This window comes from Triplophysa dalaica, chromosome 12 (assembly GCF_015846415.1).
Source record: "Triplophysa dalaica isolate WHDGS20190420 chromosome 12, ASM1584641v1, whole genome shotgun sequence".
NCBI classification, from domain to species: Eukaryota; Metazoa; Chordata; class Actinopteri; order Cypriniformes; family Nemacheilidae; genus Triplophysa; species Triplophysa dalaica.
Window position 1 is genome coordinate 11,211,478 of NC_079553.1, and position 17,824 is coordinate 11,229,301.

Here is a 17,824-nt window from a genome sequence, read left to right on the forward strand (position 1 = left end):
CTATGCACCCGCCAAAAAGCTCTACCCTTGTGAAAATTAAGCATGTTTTTATTGTAGCAAAAGTGTACTAACCATGTTTTTTGCCTATTGATTACCATACATACAATCCCAGTTGTGTTACCAATATCATGGTTAAACTGTGGTTACTGAAATAACACCTTGGATAATTTGTGGCCACTGTCGTTTTTAAAACACACCAAAACGATGGGTTGTACCGTATTGTAAATAATTAATATCTATAAGTGTATCACGTTATTCTGAACATTGGCTACTTGTTATAAGAAAATATTTGGGACCAAAAATATAATTGTATTCTCCACATAAACTTATCATTGTCACATTTGGGTTTTCACGCTTAGCCGTCAATTGCGCAATATTTACAAAAATATCCTTTGCTAGTTTAAATACTAAGTAGCCAACAAAAAGCTAATGAATATCTGAATTTTGAAGAGCTACACACGGGACTATACCTAGAACAAATCCATAAACACCATAAAGCATGGTGGGTTAGTAATGCGTGTTGGCCATTGGGCATGCAGATGGCTTTCTCCAGCCATCAAAAGTGTCAAGATGTGTAGTCCAATGCCCGCACGCGCCCTCGTCAATGCAAGTATCGCTCAGTCCTCTACTTGAACATTTGCACATGTTGGCATACAATATTCTTAGAGGTACATGTCAATTTCTGCCCTTGGTCACATGACCGGCGCTCTCTGCAATGGATGGAGATGGATCTCCACGTCAGCTCACGTCTCAAAATCTTTGCTCCGCGGCTCTGCTTCAAAGCCACTGAAGCTGAAGCAGTCCTCTACAACGATGCGAGGCAGTACTATGGTTGTGGCGTGCCCAACCAAGTGTCATGATGGATTTTGACGAGCGGGTACCCGTTGGGTCTAACATGTATTTGCCCAGCTGCACGTATTACGTATCTGGAACGGAATTTTCCAGTCTTCCTCATTTTCTGCCCCAGACCCCGTCTTCTTGCCCCATGACATACTCTTACTCCACGTCTAATTTACCACAAGTTCAGACCGTTAGAGAGGTGTCTTTCAGGGACTATGCCATTGACACGTCCAGTAAGTGGCACTCCAGGGGCAATCTGCCACACTGCTACGCGACAGAAGACATGGTGCACAGGGACTGCCTGTCCAACCCTGGGACATTGGGGGAGATGATATCAAAAAACAACTCGGTTCTTTACCATTCCAACGCGAGCCACACATCCAGCGTGTATGGCAGCGTCGGGAGAAACGGCGTGCTTCCCCAAGCGTTCGATCAGTTTTTCGAGACAGCGTACGGGAATGCGGATAACCAGTCGACCGAGCCGCCGGTGGACAGAGCGACCAGCAAGGGACCTCAAGCCGCGGAATCGGGGAGCGACAGCTGTCGGGCAACGGATGAGACCGAGCGGTGTGAAGAGGCGAGCAGTCCCGAGTCATCTTCTGGAAACCACGAAGAAAAATTCAACGGCAACAGCAGTAAGTCTAAAGACGCGCATCAGTCGTGTGAGAAAGTTTCTAATCTAACGTGCTGTTGTTAAAGGTTTTATATGCTGTTTTATAAGCATATAAGGTTTATGGAGGGCCCTGTATATTTACCCTAACAAAACTTTGTTATAAACGCGAGATCACGTGCTCGAAATTGAAATTGGCCGTGAATGATAGGCCATTTCCCTTTGACTCTTCAAAAGTCTGCGTCATTACAGTCCGGGCTATTTACAAATAACTATTCAAGGGATTCAACCAAAATGCTGTTCTTATTAGTTCCGCGTCGTACAAAAGGGAAATTTGAAGTATTTTTAAACTACATTTTTTAGTGTAATTTATTTTATCTTTGAATAATTACAGATTTGTTGTCCTCATTACAGGTTTCTAATTATTAAACGAACTTGAGTGGTTGTTTTAGAATTACGTGCAATAGGCCTTTATTTTATATTACTATAAAATATTAATTTAATGGCTAAATAGTTTATTTATTATTCAATTAATATGTTTACATTAATACAAAAATTTAGCCGAATGCAAGAGTTTTTAAAGAAATGTATAAAGCCAGTTGTTATTGACATATGTGCATTTCTACAATTTCGTAATTTCATCTACAAATGTATATCTGATATTATATTTTTTTGTTATATTGCAGGTGGACAGAAGACACGGAAAAAGAGATGTCCTTACACCAAATATCAAATCAGAGAGCTGGAAAGAGAATTTTTCTTCAGTGTTTACATAAACAAAGAAAAAAGGCTACAGCTCTCCAGAATGCTGAACCTCACCGACCGTCAGGTGAAAATATGGTTTCAAAACAGAAGAATGAAAGAAAAGAAACTAAACAGAGACCGTTTGCAGTATTACACCTCGAACCCTTTGCTCTAGACGGTCGTTCGCTGAGAAATCCTTTGGCCGAGATGGTTAATTTCAAGTTCGTGGATGCACATTCCGACTCCCAGAGACTGCTGCGAGACGAGATGTGACCTTCATTCCTCTGACAGACTTTTTCATCGATGAACATGCGTATTCTCTATACTCTTTACTGTTGAAAACATTTTTTGTATTATTAGTGATATTATGTGGAGGTTAGCATCATTCTATCATTTCTTAGAACGTTTCTCTTTATTTTTTTCCGACCAAGATCTTTAACTTTTCTCATGTGTCATAAAATCTTCAAATCTATTAAGGTGGTAAGAGACCTAATTAATGGACAATAAGGTGATTTTTAATCACTTAACCAGTTCCTTATTTATGCCTTGTTTGTCTATTATTTTACAGAAATGTCGTAAAAATAAGCCTGTTTAAAAATAAGCTATGTTTATTGGGAACTAGATGCATCTTGCGCGCTATATTCTTTTACTTGAATTCTAAATTTCTAAGTTTATAAATTGAAATAATGCTTCTTTATTGCGCATTCTCTAGAACATCATTGACTTAACAACATTGCTTATAAACGTCTTCAAAATCAAACTCATATTTATTTTATGTGAGACGTAAGTGAACGTTAATGTAAAAGCAATAACTTATCCGATACGGGCACAACTTGGGACCTCTGTCAGTCAAAATCAAAATATTGTTTTCTATTTAAGCTCTGTGGATCTCCGCCTTCCTATAATATGCGTGAAACTTTATAGTAATGTTGCAGGAACTCATTCATGTTCATGCTAATCTCTCATGTTTATAACATCACTTCAGTGTTATATAAATCAGTCTCTTGAAACATCTTGTGTTTTCTCTCTTCTTCCTGAGTAGGATCAAATGTTTGATGGATCTAGCAATATATTCCCTCCACGCGTTTTCTTTTGATTCAAGGATCAAGTGGTTGCAGTTATTAATGCCTAGTATCCATTACGGAACTGCCCAAAACACGGCGGTGTAAGTCTCAATGAATCAAACGGCCTTTCAACAAATTCGACCCTACAGATAAGTCAGTGTTAGCTTCACAGATTTTCTGAAAGTGGCATGTGTCTCACATCTAGACTAATTCAACTCTGAGACAAAAATATTTTTTTGTCCTGGAAGTGAGAAAGCAGCGGTCTCTTGTTGCCTCATATAATTTTACAGTTTCACTGTATCGGTATATCGACGATCCACTGTGAAAGGGTCACAAATCTGATGTGGCCACATGCCACTCAGAAGTCTAATAAATAAAGTCGACCATAAGATAATAACGACTACTTTACGCGATGGCCCTGATGGTTCGCGCATCCTTTGAGGCTCGCTGGAATTTCGCCCTAATTACGGCACATCCCCCCGTTGCTGCAGCAACTCGGTCATAAAACCCGTCTTAGTCTGGAGCATTTGTAGAATTGGAGTGAGGTGCCATAAACCGTCTGAGAACCAAGGTTATTAACTGTGACTAAGAGCTAGAAAACAACGGCTGGAACCATTGAAAGCTTGTGTTCACGGACTTTTCCGCCATCATTTGTCTCAGTGTCCCATCATGGCACCACGGCTGGATTGCGGACTGTTTGGCTGCTCCGAAGATTCGGTTCACGTCCACTGGGTGGCGCGCTTTAGATCAATGTCATTGCCGTGTATCTAAAATCCCTGCTGAAGCATATTTACTTTGTGTACGTGCAAAGGACAACGATCTTCGTGATTACAAAAGGCACTGTATCAGGTAAAACGCCGAGCTACCATTTAGATATGTGTGAGTTATTTTTGTCAGTACTGCATTTAAATAAATAGGCGTATCATTGGCTATAGAGTCCCAAAAACATTCGTTTGTAAAGTAGTAGGCTACCGTTGGTAGTAGGTATATTAGTCCCAGTGTAACGTTTTGTTTTCATTTTAGTTATCAAAAATTACTGTAAAAAAGCTGTAAGAAAATTAGATGTAGTTATGATTTTTAGATGCAGCGATAAAGTATTCATTAATTTTCTAAAGGTTTGAAAAGCCAGAAGCATGTGGGAAAAGTTACTCTGAGGAATTAAATGAAAACAAAACGTTCTTTACATTTTATTCCCTTATATAAAATTCCATTGACTTCACGTTATCAAACCTTTTAATTCTCCGGTGCAAAAACAGTAGGCTACACAGAATTGTATTCCAGACCTTGCAACTGGTTCATGTCACGGAAGGAAAAACTTTCCTATTTGCCTTTTCTCTATTTATTTGTTATAAGTTATCAACTGTTATATTATCTTCTGGATATAGCGAATTAAAATATTCATGAAGCAGGGACATCTTGTAAGGAAATTGTCTTTAGGCCCTATATATTGGGCGCTATTTTTCTTTGAGCCGATATCTAATTGCAGTAGTTGTCCTTTAGGTAAACTTAAAAAAAACATGTTAAACATAATTCAGTCGCAATGTTACAATTTAATGCAACCCACTTTTGTTACTTTGTTCACACAAATATTTTTTTATAAAATGACTAAAGCTTTAAATATCTGTTATTAGGGTAAACAGAAAATAAATATCTAATTGCATTAAATGGTCAAATTACTTATAACATTATATTGAACCATTTAAGTATATAAAACCATATAGTAAGGAAACCCAATCCTAAAAATAGAAAGATAGCTGGGAATTATTTTTTCACTAATAAAAAAATAGGCTAAATGACGACAAATATGGTGACGAATTCCAACGAATTTGTTTTTATCCGCTACAGTAAAAATTTAATCTCAAAATGTGTAATATCATTAAACAATCGGGTAGAAAATAGCTTTTGTAAATTAATTAAATATTATAAGTTCACCTATATATTAAGTATAAACTATTAGATACTTTACACTATTTACCTTAATTAAAATACACTGTATTACCTGCAATATTATAATTAAGCAGGTTTTACGAATTAACTTTAAAATCATAATCCTTCAATACAAGATGACCACGTCACGAGAAATAATTGTGCTGCAACACTGAAGTCAATATTCACCACATGTAGTGATTGTGAATGCATTAAAGCCGTCTCTCATTTGAACTTGAGTTAAGTAAATAAGTTGTTTTTGAAAAAATCTGTAAAAGAAGACTGGCTGTTTATGTGCTTAAATGGACGTTGGAGCAATTGCAGTGTATCATAAAGTTTTACTAATTTAGCACTTTATCCTCTTTTCGATACCTTGTTGCTTTGTTGTGCCATTTATACATGGCTCAAAAGGCTTTTCGGCTCAATGACAGTGTTAACGAAGTCAGTGGTCGTAAACATACTGCCGTTGAAATAATAAAATTCAGTTTTTATCCGCTTATATTTTCATTAATGACTGATCGGGTGTATGTGGGTTTGACTTTTTTAAAAATCTAGTAGCCTGAAAAGGATATGGGACACAAGGGTTACGTGCGCACAGGGGGAGGAGTCATATGAGCTCGTTGCGATTTAATTGGCTGTTAGCTCACACTGAGTTGTATGGTTATCAGTAATTATATTCAGCATGTTTTGCACAAGAAATGTCATCCAGAAAGGGCAATCTTCTTCCACCGTCAAATTATACCACAAAGATGTCATGCTCCGATAGTCCATCTGGAAATTCGTTTCTTGTAGACTCTTTGATCCATGGAAGAACCGAGGGAAGTGGGCACTACTACCAGAACAGCGTCTACTTGCAGCCGACCTCCGAGTATTCGTACGGACTACCTAACTGTGGCTACTTTTCCGGACTTAAACGGAGCGAAGGCAATTCGCAAAATGTAGTACCAACATGTGGCCCATATCAAGGCATGGAAGCATGGCTTGAAACGTCCAGGTCTTGTCGCATTGAACCAATTACCAACCAAGTCACCCCACGCTCGTTCTCGCCCACCATAAAGGAGGAGAACTCTTACTGCTTATACGAGTCTGAAAAATGTCCAAAAGAAACAATCACAGAGGATATATCGTACGCGCGGCTGACATCAAATTCCTGTCCATCTAGCAACAATAACGGCTGTGTTCCGGTGCCTGGTTACTTCCGCCTATCTCAGACATGTAGCACATCTAAAGGTTTTCCAGACGACCAGTCTATTTCGACTCACGTTGCTGCTCAGCGTTCGACCCGATTTGACAGCTCTCTGTCAGCCATTACAGCCGAAACGAGCAGGGAAGAGAGCGACGAGCCCTGCGCCCCGAAAAGAAACAAGGAGCTACGGGGGTCCACCGGCACCGCTTCGTCTCCCGAACCACCGGACAGCCCAGAAAAGGCGCTGAATGTAAATAAAGGTAATTGGTTTTGTTGTCTATTATGACTAAGACCAGTTAAGCATCTTTCATGAGGGGCTCGGGGCAGAATGAGAAATTATTGGTTTAGAGCGCATTGATGTATATTTGGATTCGTGATTTTCCCCACATATATACATTTTTCAAATATTTAAATAGTACAGTAATATCTCATAGTATTTTAAAGATATCATAAGGCATTGTCCTGTGTATTTTAGGCGAATTGCTTTTATCAATGTTTAAATAATTTATTTGCTGTAGCTGCATGCAGCAAGCTCAAACCAAGTCTGCAGTCTGTGAAACCTTTACGCACAACGCAAAACTCATTATAGTCAACATGGATTTTCCCAATGGTTCGTTAAGGTTTCACTTTTCACATTTAATCTTATAAACCCTATTTATAACACGTTACTCGCGAGATCTATTTGAACAAAAGCGCATAGTTTAACAACTCTCGCTTGGGCAATATAAAATCTGCTGTTCACACACCTTCCTTCTGCAGTGCTTCAGACACAACATACCCTTCGTTGAAATGCAAAGCTACTTTAATCTTGTTAATATTTTTTCTTAAAAGTGCCTCAAATGTTTAAAATCATCCCAGAAATCTTGTTAAACGTATTGCTCACAAAAACAAATCTAACTAATTTACGCAATGCAATAAACATGGACTATACACTTGTCAGTACATCTTGTGCCATTGTAGTTCAGTTTATGAGACCTTGACATGTAATCACCTGATGTGAGGTATGCATTTTCTTTTCTAGATGCATCTGTGATGTAAACTAGTTTACTGAATGGTACAGAATGGAAGAATTTATACTCATTGCCATTTAAGAGAAATCGTCATTAATAATACATTTATAATGTAGCCTATGGTATAAAGTACATTACTTATCCTCACAAAAGTAAAAAAGCAAGCTGAACAATTATTGAATAAACAAAAACATTTTTATTGCACATAAATATAGAATACTCAAATTAATACAAGTAAAAGAGCTCGCAATATGGGGTTAAAGTTTACATCATTTTTTTGTTAAAAAAAACTTGCTGTGCAATTATTTCTTGGGTGAGTGTAATTATTTCTTGGATGTGTTATACATTTAAAATGTTTTAAATATTGCAAATAATTGTATTAGGTGCTACGTAGGTGCAATGGAAAGCGTTCCTCGATATTCACGCACACAACTGACTCGTCAACTGCAACTGAACATTTTGGACTAATGTGTTCTCAATGTTTCAGCAGGAGATTCCAAGAATGAGAAAACAGCAAACTGGTTGACGGCGAAGAGTGGCCGCAAGAAGCGTTGTCCATACACCAAGCATCAGACTCTAGAGCTGGAGAAAGAGTTCCTCTTCAATATGTACTTGACACGAGAGCGTCGCTTGGAGATCAGCCGCAGCGTTCACCTCACGGACAGACAAGTGAAAATATGGTTTCAGAACCGTCGGATGAAGCTAAAGAAAATGAGCCGAGAAAATCGAATCCGTGAGCTGTCGGCCAACTACAGTTTTTCATGAAGCCCCCTCGCTCGGTTATAGTGCTCTGGCGCCCTCCTCTATATCAGCTGCAATGGTTGCCTACTCACAACAGTGCGTCTTTGTAGGTGTGCGTGCATATATGACTCGTGCAAGATACTATTGATAACTTATTGTGTGTCGTATACTGTTGACATTTTTATCTGTTATGTATAATTTTATTTGACATCCCTGCCGTCATAACATGTCATTGGTTATTTATAAACTGTCAAGGGTACTTCATGTAAAAGGTAGCGAGGAAAATATCAAATGCCGAAGGTGATTATATTGGCACTCGTTGTAAATAGCATTCAGGCAATATTGTACATTTATTGTATATATCTGCGATATTTGCATGTTGTAATATTAACTATAATGGAACCATTTTTAAAATAATACTAAGAATTCTTTTCGTCTTAAGTACGACATTGTCATGTATTTGCTGTTCTAGGCATAAGTGCGGTTCTTTGAAAGTAGAGACAAACACGATGAGGCGTCCTGTTTTGTTTTTAATAGTATTTGAAAATGTAACATTTTTCTGAGGACACAGCCCGAAATGCATTAGATTTTAAACTGATAATTCATGGCAGATTGAAATAAACGCATGTAAAGGGTCAATACAGCCTACTTTTAAACTGAGTACCTGTTGTTTCATACACTCGTGATTTCCCGAGACTTCTTCGATAGGGATTGTAATTTGTAAAATTTGTATACAATTCATGTTATTCCTTTAAAGTCTTCACCCAGTTTTGGTCCAATGTAGTCACTTTAAGATCATTATGAATTAATCATATTATAATAATAATACAGTTCTAGAAAACATCTGAATTCAATTTCTAATGTAATCCGATGGACATTCAATGAATATTCCATTAACAAATTATGTAATCTGTCAAAATTCACTGTAACAAGGATCACGGGTCAGTTCTGACGAAGGCTCATTTTATTGTGCTTGTTTGCCTGCGCAACACAGAATGTATAAATAAACAGGATAAAATGTAAGTTCTCATTTATCTTTTCAAGAAAGAGACAAAGAAGACTGCTGAGTGATTTAGGTAGTTTCATGTTGTTGGGCTTTATTTTATATCCCCACAACAAGAAACTGTCTTGATTGCCTCGCAGTGAGATTCAACACAACACCAAAACTCACAAGACAAACAAAATACGGCGTGATTGAGAGGAAAACAGGAAAGTATATCCTTTGAAACAACAAAGCGCACAACATAGTAAAAATATATGATGTTCTCTTAATTTATAAATTATGCCGTAGGACAGCGTTTATTAAATGCTAGATTCCTGTTGAAACAAATATAAAATATTTAAATGCATATAGACATAGCAAGGCCTCGGTTACGATCAATGCACTTTGGCCAAAGCCGCGTGCGCATCAGAGACCGAGAGCACGCCCACATTGCCGGATGCGTCTGCTGGGCCGAAGAAAAAACACAAAGGCTTTATTGGCCATATTCAGTCCAGACAGCCAAGTTACAACCCGAAGAAAAACAGAGTAATAGCCCCTGTTATAAATAGTCTGTTGAAGTGCCCAGAAATTCCCTCTTCCTGGAGGACAAGATCACAGCAATGCTCCTTAAGTCCTTGTTTTACAAAATTGTGTGAATTGAGCGATTTTCCTATATTAAGTTATATAACATTTACTGTACAGCCTACTTCAGCCTATTTTCATTGGAACGACACTATTTTACACTATCGCATATTTTAAAATTTAAAAGTTTTGTATTTCAAACTGATAGGCTGATTTTGTCTTTTAAAGATATAGAAAATGCAATAAAACACTGCGCAATACATGCAGATTATTGCATCTAAGAAATAATAGTAGGATTTAAATAATACAACTCCTGGTAATAATATTACAATTTACATATAAATAACACATTTTAAATGAAATCATATAAACAATAAATCACTATATATTGCAGTGTTGGACAAACAGTTGCCTTAGCTAATGTAATTATTATTAATTTAATATCACTATTTTAAAAATATTAGATCATATTAGTAAAATCTTAAAGGGCAACATGTGAAACCTTTTTTTATTTTCACATAATTCGGTATGTTTTCTTATAATCAACCGCTTAGTTCACATTCACATTTTGCTTGTCTGCACATCACCGTCAGGAACAGATTGAACGTTTGAGCACGTTGCAAAATGACTGGTCACTTAGCAGGTCATATCTCAACAAACCAGTGGCACTTATTGCCATATAAACTATACATATGGCTCAAGTAAAGATGCCTAACTATTTTATAATCGTCTCATGCATACACTACACAAAAACATGTATTAGTTATAGGTTCAAAATTATTTATGCAAAATTTGCAACAAATTGTGCTATCAAAATCAAGGTGGGTGATCTTGAATTAGGTCGAAATCGTTAAACTAGTTCAAGTGCTTTTGCAACAACTTGAATAATTTTTAATAGCAACGCATGGCTACTTTATTATCGTGTGGATTCAGAAATTCCAGAAAGTATGCTTATCAAATACTCGTTTTAGCTACGATCTTAACAACACGAATAAAATCAAATCCACCTTCATAAAAGCATATGACCGTGCCATTAAAAATATGCCTTGTAAAATGGAGGCCATTTAACAGTGTGCAATGCTTAGGCTTTCCCCTTTATCTCCCACGTTCTCTCCCACAGTCACGTGCCTCCTGCAGCCAATCCAGTCTCTGCAATGGTTCAATTTATCAGAGGTCTGTAGTTCACTGTGAAGTCAAGTAGTTACTTGATTACCACGGATTCTGCTTTTGTGTCCGTTCCATTGTGGGTGTATACCTTCAGTTGGGTCCCTCTTAGATTTTATTATGTCGACATTAGGGACACTGAGCTACTACGCCGACTCACACATTCCACACGAAAATGAAGACAATTTGGTACCGAGGTTCTCATCTGGACCTGTGGTCCAGCAGCAGTCTCGTGAGCTGACGCTCCTTGAATATGGCGAGCAGGAGTCGTACAATTTCCAGGCCAAATCATCAATTTTTGGCGCATCGTGGAGTCCCGTGCCCGTTCATCCCCCAGGCAGCGCATCTATCGCCTACCACTCGTATATTCATCCATGTTCAACAGGAGAATCCGTGGATGGAGCATCCGTGCGTTCCTGGGCTTTAGAGCCGCTGTCTGCGTCCCTGCCTTTCACAGGATTATCTGCAGATATGCACCACGATATCAAACTTGAACCGCTGGTCGGAAATGGTGAGTGCGCGACGCATACACTACTAGTGTCCGAGACTGACAACAATACAAGCCAGGCAGAGAGGAAGATACCGGACGATGCGGTTTCCAGCGAGTCACAAGATGAGAAAACTTCAACCGAGACGAAGCTTGACATAGACCCAAGTAAGTACGCAGGTTATGGACATTGCTCTTTGACATACTGGATACTTGCTTCCTAAAGACTTGATACTAGTTTTTTTGTGAATCGAAATTCCAACATATAATTAATTCCAGCTAGTTCTTTGTAAGCGACGCCCATTAGATGCACACACACACACTTATTATTATACATTACGCATTTGTAAATTCTTTTAAAGGGGTCTTCTTATAAGGCCTTTTCTTGATTTTCTAAATTGCGTTTCCATTTAACGGCATATGATTTGCGGTTTTCATTAAAAATGTTTTCCATTCATTTCAAGTATTTGTATCAGGAGGTAGCCTATCCATAATGGGATAAAGACTACTGTTTGTGTGGCCGCCAAATCCCTGTCAAATGCTATTCTAAATTTGGAGTGTTTTTTAATATAATCTACAACGTATTAAATGGCATTTTGAAATACTGAATATAAAACTTACAAATGTTGTCATAAATGAATCTGACCTTTGGATTTTGAGCATTATTTTCATCAAGATAGTCAGGGTCCTGTTGTCCTCTCGATCAGTCGTGCCAATTTGTTTTAGCATGGGGGAAATTATAGCTTGCACATAAAATTGACGATCATATAAAATGTTCTCCGTGATTTTTATGAAGCAGAATTCACACTACCCTCAACTGTTGTCAGTTGCATATAGAGCTTTGTTTCTTCCGACTCTGCTGGTCATAAAATGGCCGCAGTATTTTTTTTAAGTGCATGGCAACATGACTAGCTCTCTCTTTCCGACCCTTCTTGCAGATAACCCTGCGTCCAACTGGCTGCATGCGAAGTCGACTAGGAAAAAGCGCTGTCCATACACTAAACATCAAACTCTCGAGCTGGAGAAAGAATTTCTGTTTAATATGTACCTCTCGCGCGACCGTAGATATGAAGTGGCAAGACTCCTAAATCTCACCGAGAGACAAGTGAAAATTTGGTTCCAAAACCGTAGGATGAAGATGAAGAAATGCAATAAAGATCGTCCAAAAGACATTTAAACAAGAAAAGTAAAAGCGCACTGCAGTGGATGAAGTCATTTGGTTCGTGCGACAGTGTTTGTGATTTAGCCTGTCTTTTCCCTTATTCATGCACAACAACAGTAGATTATTGATAGCAGTACTTATTATTGATATACTTCCAATTTTGTAATATGTTAAATGTACATTGCACAAACCTTCGATCTGACAGTTTGCCTGTATATTTGATTGTGTATTTGTGTACAGTTTGTTGTTATAGTTCTGTTTTTGTTTGGCTTGCTTGTTGTGGGCCAAGCTTTTCTTGTTGTGTACATTTTAAATATGTTAATCTTTAGTTGAGTTCCAGTTCATGATTTCAGGGAATTTTAGAGTTCAGCGATATGAAATAATTATTTGCATGAATTTTAACTGTTTTATATTCCAAAAAGAATTGTAGCGCAATGTATTAATGTTTAATGTGACTACCTAGATGTATTTGAACTACCTATGTAATAAGATTTATTTATGTTGTGTTATGTGTCATTAAGGCATTTCTTTGATTTTTGTAACATTAATGTGCTTGCAATGTTATGTGAACACAGAAACTGTGCATACGCCAATACCTCAAATTAACAGTGTCAGTCGTTTTCAAATGAAATACCACTTGTGTACATTACAAATAAATTCCTATAAATGGTAAAATTCGTTAAGACTCTAAATACATTTCATTGTTTAATAATTTATTTTATTGTCAACGTTTTTAAGAAACGGGAATTACAATGATTTTAATAGCTGTCGGGGTTTAAATCGGAATAATCAAAAATGTGCAATAAGTTGTCACTATAATGTTTTTGTTAGTTTCAGTGCATGTAAACTTGCAGACTAACTCAACATAAATGTTTTGCCTATTGACACTGACTGCAATCCCAGGCTATTTTCCCTCCACCCAACAAGAAATATTTTACTGTCTTTGAAACACTTTACATGTTCTCGCGCTCATTCTCCCTTTATCTCACATCCAACTGTTTAGTGTCCCGTTTACTGCCCGGATGCCGTTTCTTCGCATAAATAAAGCTTAGTTTGATGCTTGTGGACATGCCTGCACATAGCCTACTATTTGTGCCCTGCCCCTGCAAGCGGTATTAGTGGCCGTGTGGCAATAAACCACAATCACAGTCTTAACTGTTTATGGGGTGCAAAGCGATTGAGGGCGGACCTGGAATGACTTTTGAGATGACCTACGCCTATATCAACACAATTACAGTAGCCTATAGCAAAGGTTACTTTTTTATTCATATATGTATTCGCTGTATCATAACTACTAGCCTATATTATTACATGACTAGGCAAATTTTCGTATTGTTTTACACGAAAACAAAATTAACATTACCAAACGAGAGAATAAACAGTGCACTACAAAATCTAGACCCACAAAACAAAATACTCATGCTTGGTTGCATTATTTTCAAAGGCTTTACCCTAGACAGCATCGTTAAACGGGGCTCAGGCACACTGTCTGGATTTTCTCTGTTAATTACTTTATTACTCCCTAGCAACAATTAAAACGTTGCAGAACTGATCACCAGTTGTTGTCTCCTCATGCATGTAGTGGTAACGGAAACAAACTATTGACGCATTGTTGTCTATATTTCTTTGTTTGATTGGTGACGTGAATATAAACTACAAAAAGTTTTTACAAAGATACGCTCATATTGGTTGATTTGCATACGACCAAGAAATACAATTATTTCCATTTTGGAAGGGTTAAAAAAGTTTCATCGCTCATGGCGCACCAAAATATTTTGGATGTCTGATATGTAAACACACCAGATTCGTCGATGAGTCTATTAGCATAATACTTCGAATAGGGCGTGTTAGATGAATGAGAGAAACAAAACGTCTCGTGCTTAGAGGCCCCCTGAAGCAGAGTTGAGAAACACTCCATTATAATTCACTTTAACAGGATGTGCCATCAGGCCAATTTCGCCACTACCATAAAAATCCAGCAGATGGAGACAGCGATTTGTTAAAAACTTATAATGCACATCCTATCCTGTAGCGACCTCACATAAGGCCAAGAGAATAAAAAGTTAAACTAATAACTCTCATTAATAGCAAACAGTAAAAAAACGTGAATAAGAAATGGGACAATGACATGTAAGAACTTATTTTATGTGGTTAGAAACTTTTCACAGTCCCGAAACAAAGGCTATAGGTAACTGTAAACCTATCACTGTGATAAAAATAAATACAACATTTTGCAGGTATCATATTGGCCTCAGATAACACAAAACCCGGCGGATGTTTTTTTAAAGCCTTTAGTAACTTGAACATTAAGAAGCATTTTCCCTTAAGACATGAGATGTAACATTTCGATATATGGCAGAGTTTCATTTAGAGGTACCATACATTTAGCTTTTTCAAAAGTTAAATGTTGCCTTTTGAACTTGTTTCTTTAGGTCAAAGGATTAAACGCTAAATAAATCTAATCCTTGCGATATTGCATTAATTTACACGGTTTATATTAGTAAAAAATAGATATTAGTACCAACTGCACATTAGTTCTCTACAGTGTAAGCTGAAGCAGAAAAGCACGCAGTCATGCAGTCACCTGCAGGACAACAGTAAAATTGCACCTAAACATGCAGAGTTCACGCCATGTGGTAATTACGACCAGTGATTTGAGATGATACCAGCACGTGACGTAATGGTTACTGTTCAACTGCGAAGCTGTTTACGCTGAAATCGAGTAATTACCGGTAATACCGATACGGTGAACGCACCTTTAATACACACTGTCACAGTGTGCACATACAGTGTACATTTATGATTGTATGACTGTTTGACATTCAGAAGAAGTGGAGTTGTTAGGATAACATGTGTCACCCATATGCACTCCCCAATTGTAACAACACGGTAAACCTCGATTTACTCAAGATATTTATTGGAATTGACCCCTCTGTATAGTTAATAAATAATGAATACTAATAAAGATGACCATGTAATGGTAACATTATCACGTGTATTCTATTTACTTTGCAGGTCTATGTAAAGATACAGAATCCATTCATATTATTTATTTTGTGTGTGAGATCAAAGTGGAGGGGAAAACATCTATTTAGGTCGCGCTTTATGGTTTTACAAGTGGTCTGGGACTGTCGTTAATCCACGACCGTTTATACGTGCTACGCGCGTAACGATGCTTTTGGGGAACAAACCGCTATGATAAAGTAGCATTTACGCGCTGCTTATGTTGGATTCAGCTCTGTGTTTGAAACACAGACAGTAAAATTGTGTCACAAAAGGGTAAAGATACATTTACGTGTCGTGTTACAGTCACAGGCACTAAGGCTTTCGTTTATATTTGTTATGCCTTGGAAGCAATATATAGATGTTAATTTAAAAATACATAACATTTTATGCACTGAAGTAAAATCATGTTGTTACGTTAAATGTGAACGTTCTATTTCAGATATATAACTCTGTCATACAGTATGTTTAACGATTTAGTCTATCGGTTTCATGCTTGTATGGATATTAAAACATACAATTTCGCTTTCCAAAAGATTTATTTATTCAATCATCCGTCCTGATCTAATTACCATAAAGAAACGTCAAAGCCTTAATGTAAGGATGGGATTAGGGTTCTAAACGAGATAACTCAAATCACATGGTCACGAAATATAAGGTATCCTCTGAGTTGGGATGTTAGTGTAAAACAGGCACAGGTTATAGGTTCAGCAACATGCTGAGACATCAGCTTTCCAAGCAAATAAAACATGCAGGTGCTGTACAGGTAACGCATTTGATCTTTTACACGAGTAACTTTATAAATAATGAGAAGCATATTATTATATTGTAAATACACATATGGTTAAAACTTACTAAATCACACTTCTGAATCTTATGGAAGGATGAAATGACTGATGTGAGTAATCACGATGTACCAAACGATGTAACACACCTCGTGCAACGGAATATCCCACAAGAAATATAGTGGCTCTATTTTTTAATTTTAGCTTTATTCTTTTGTTGTTTTAAACGATGCAATCAGGGTGTTACACGACATGCATGCATCTCAAATTTTATTATGAAAAATGTTGGTTTCTCCAATCTTACAGTACCCTCCAAACTGCGTCATATCCTGAAAAGATGCATGTTTCTTTCCTCGGGAATGAGTATAGTGGTTATGCCCGGAAATGACATACACCTCCAGTAGAACAATAGGAGCTTGGAGCTCGTTTACGACCCAGTGCAATGTGTGTGGGTAGAGGGTCATCCATCAAACGCCACTGTTGCCAGAGCTACTGCCGCTGCTGCCTTACCAGACATCATAAACACCCCATATACGCCTCACACGCACTAATTCACAAAACTCACTGCGAGGGATACAGACAGATCAATCCCTGGGCTTTTTACATAAACGAATGGGTTTGGAAATGTGGTTAGCCGAAGCAGCACTATGTGCAGTCACAAATAAGTCCACTCGATTGACGTTATCTCATTCACATATTACCTAAGAATATATTACATCCAAAGTCGATTCCTTTCTTCATTCATTATTTAGGTCCGTGTTATTACCTAGGCATCTGAATTAATTTAGGCTAAATCATCTAAACGCATCTACGACGATAAAAAAAGAAACTAATTAGTCCACTTAATAAAAACATGGAATACATAATTACGACTGGTAGCGAAATTTTATTTCATTTTTTATTTTCTTCCCATTTATGTTTAATATTAAAACGTACGAAAATACATTATTTTGTAACATGCTCATCCATCAGTAACAACGAAATAAAATTGGGTATGTAGGGTGTTTGCGTAACTTTGAATGTTCCATAATTTAACGATCCAAATTTTCACTCTTCTGTATTATGACCTTCATTATTAAGTATAACAGACGGTTAGCGAGGCTGAGCATCGTGCCAGACAAATCCAAAAAGACATTGTGCTTTTGCTCACCACGTGGACTAAAAGGATGCAAATTGCCAAATAATTATTCAAAATCTCAGTTAAAATGATGACACTTTTAAACATACAGTTTTTGTCCTTTGAAAGATTTGGGCATTCAAAATCACTGAAAATTTCTATAGATGTTTTATTAGCAAATGGCGAGGCCTTAAAGTTGAAATGTTCATTTTAAATACCACACACTGCATTTTTTCCAAATATATAATTTAAATTAGGTTAATTCACATAATCAACAGCCTATAGTTTCATCTCGATGAAATATTGTTCAATCGACCTTGAGAATTTTATTCATGCTATAGATAAACAACAGAAAGACTAATACATCACTGAAATTAATTAAAAAATGTCCAAATAGGACAACATTTTTTCTTATATTATA

The 17,824-nt window shown here is 37.2% G+C and overlaps 3 protein-coding genes across 4 annotated transcripts; all 3 read left to right on the forward strand.

Annotated features, from left to right (window-relative positions):
• The first annotated feature begins 640 nt into the window (after window positions 1-640).
• hoxa11b (homeobox A11b) lies at window positions 641-3,206 on the forward strand. The gene is made up of 2 exons (XM_056763213.1): window positions 641-1,475; window positions 2,137-3,206. Exons 1-2 carry the CDS (start codon window positions 857-859, stop codon window positions 2,367-2,369), a joined length of 852 nt encoding a protein of 283 aa, XP_056619191.1. The 5' UTR covers window positions 641-856; the 3' UTR covers window positions 2,370-3,206.
• Window positions 3,207-5,443: 2,237 nt separating this feature from the next.
• Window positions 5,444-9,124, forward strand: hoxa10b (homeobox A10b). 2 transcript variants are annotated; one of them, XM_056763209.1, is made up of 2 exons: window positions 5,444-6,630; window positions 7,868-9,124. In XM_056763209.1, the coding sequence occupies exons 1-2, from the start codon at window positions 5,883-5,885 to the stop codon at window positions 8,143-8,145; spliced, it is 1,026 nt and encodes a 341-aa protein (XP_056619187.1). In that variant the 5' UTR covers window positions 5,444-5,882; the 3' UTR covers window positions 8,146-9,124. The 2 variants fall into 2 exon arrangements, with proteins under 2 accessions (XP_056619187.1, XP_056619188.1); XM_056763210.1 differs by having other exon boundaries at window positions 7,871-9,124.
• Window positions 9,125-10,456: 1,332 nt separating this feature from the next.
• hoxa9b (homeobox A9b) lies at window positions 10,457-13,069 on the forward strand. The gene is made up of 2 exons (XM_056763214.1): window positions 10,457-11,504; window positions 12,275-13,069. Exons 1-2 carry the CDS (start codon window positions 10,970-10,972, stop codon window positions 12,511-12,513), a joined length of 774 nt encoding a protein of 257 aa, XP_056619192.1. The 5' UTR covers window positions 10,457-10,969; the 3' UTR covers window positions 12,514-13,069.
• The last annotated feature ends 4,755 nt before the right edge of the window (window positions 13,070-17,824 follow it).

What these genes read in the sequence shown, in the direction of transcription:
- hoxa11b (XM_056763213.1), top strand. Translation starts at nt 857, where the DNA reads ATGATGGATTTTGACGAGCGGGTACCCGTTGGGTCTAACATGTATTTG. An exon ending in AAAATTCAACGGCAACAGCA is followed by an intron (nt 1,476 to 2,136) that starts GTAAGTCTAAAG and finishes GTTATATTGCAG; the next exon opens with GTGGACAGAAGACACGGAAA.
- hoxa10b (XM_056763209.1), top strand. Translation starts at nt 5,883, where the DNA reads ATGTCATCCAGAAAGGGCAATCTTCTTCCACCGTCAAATTATACCACA. An exon ending in GGCGCTGAATGTAAATAAAG is followed by an intron (nt 6,631 to 7,867) that starts GTAATTGGTTTT and finishes TCAATGTTTCAG; the next exon opens with CAGGAGATTCCAAGAATGAG.
- hoxa9b (XM_056763214.1), top strand. Translation starts at nt 10,970, where the DNA reads ATGTCGACATTAGGGACACTGAGCTACTACGCCGACTCACACATTCCA. An exon ending in GAAGCTTGACATAGACCCAA is followed by an intron (nt 11,505 to 12,274) that starts GTAAGTACGCAG and finishes CCCTTCTTGCAG; the next exon opens with ATAACCCTGCGTCCAACTGG.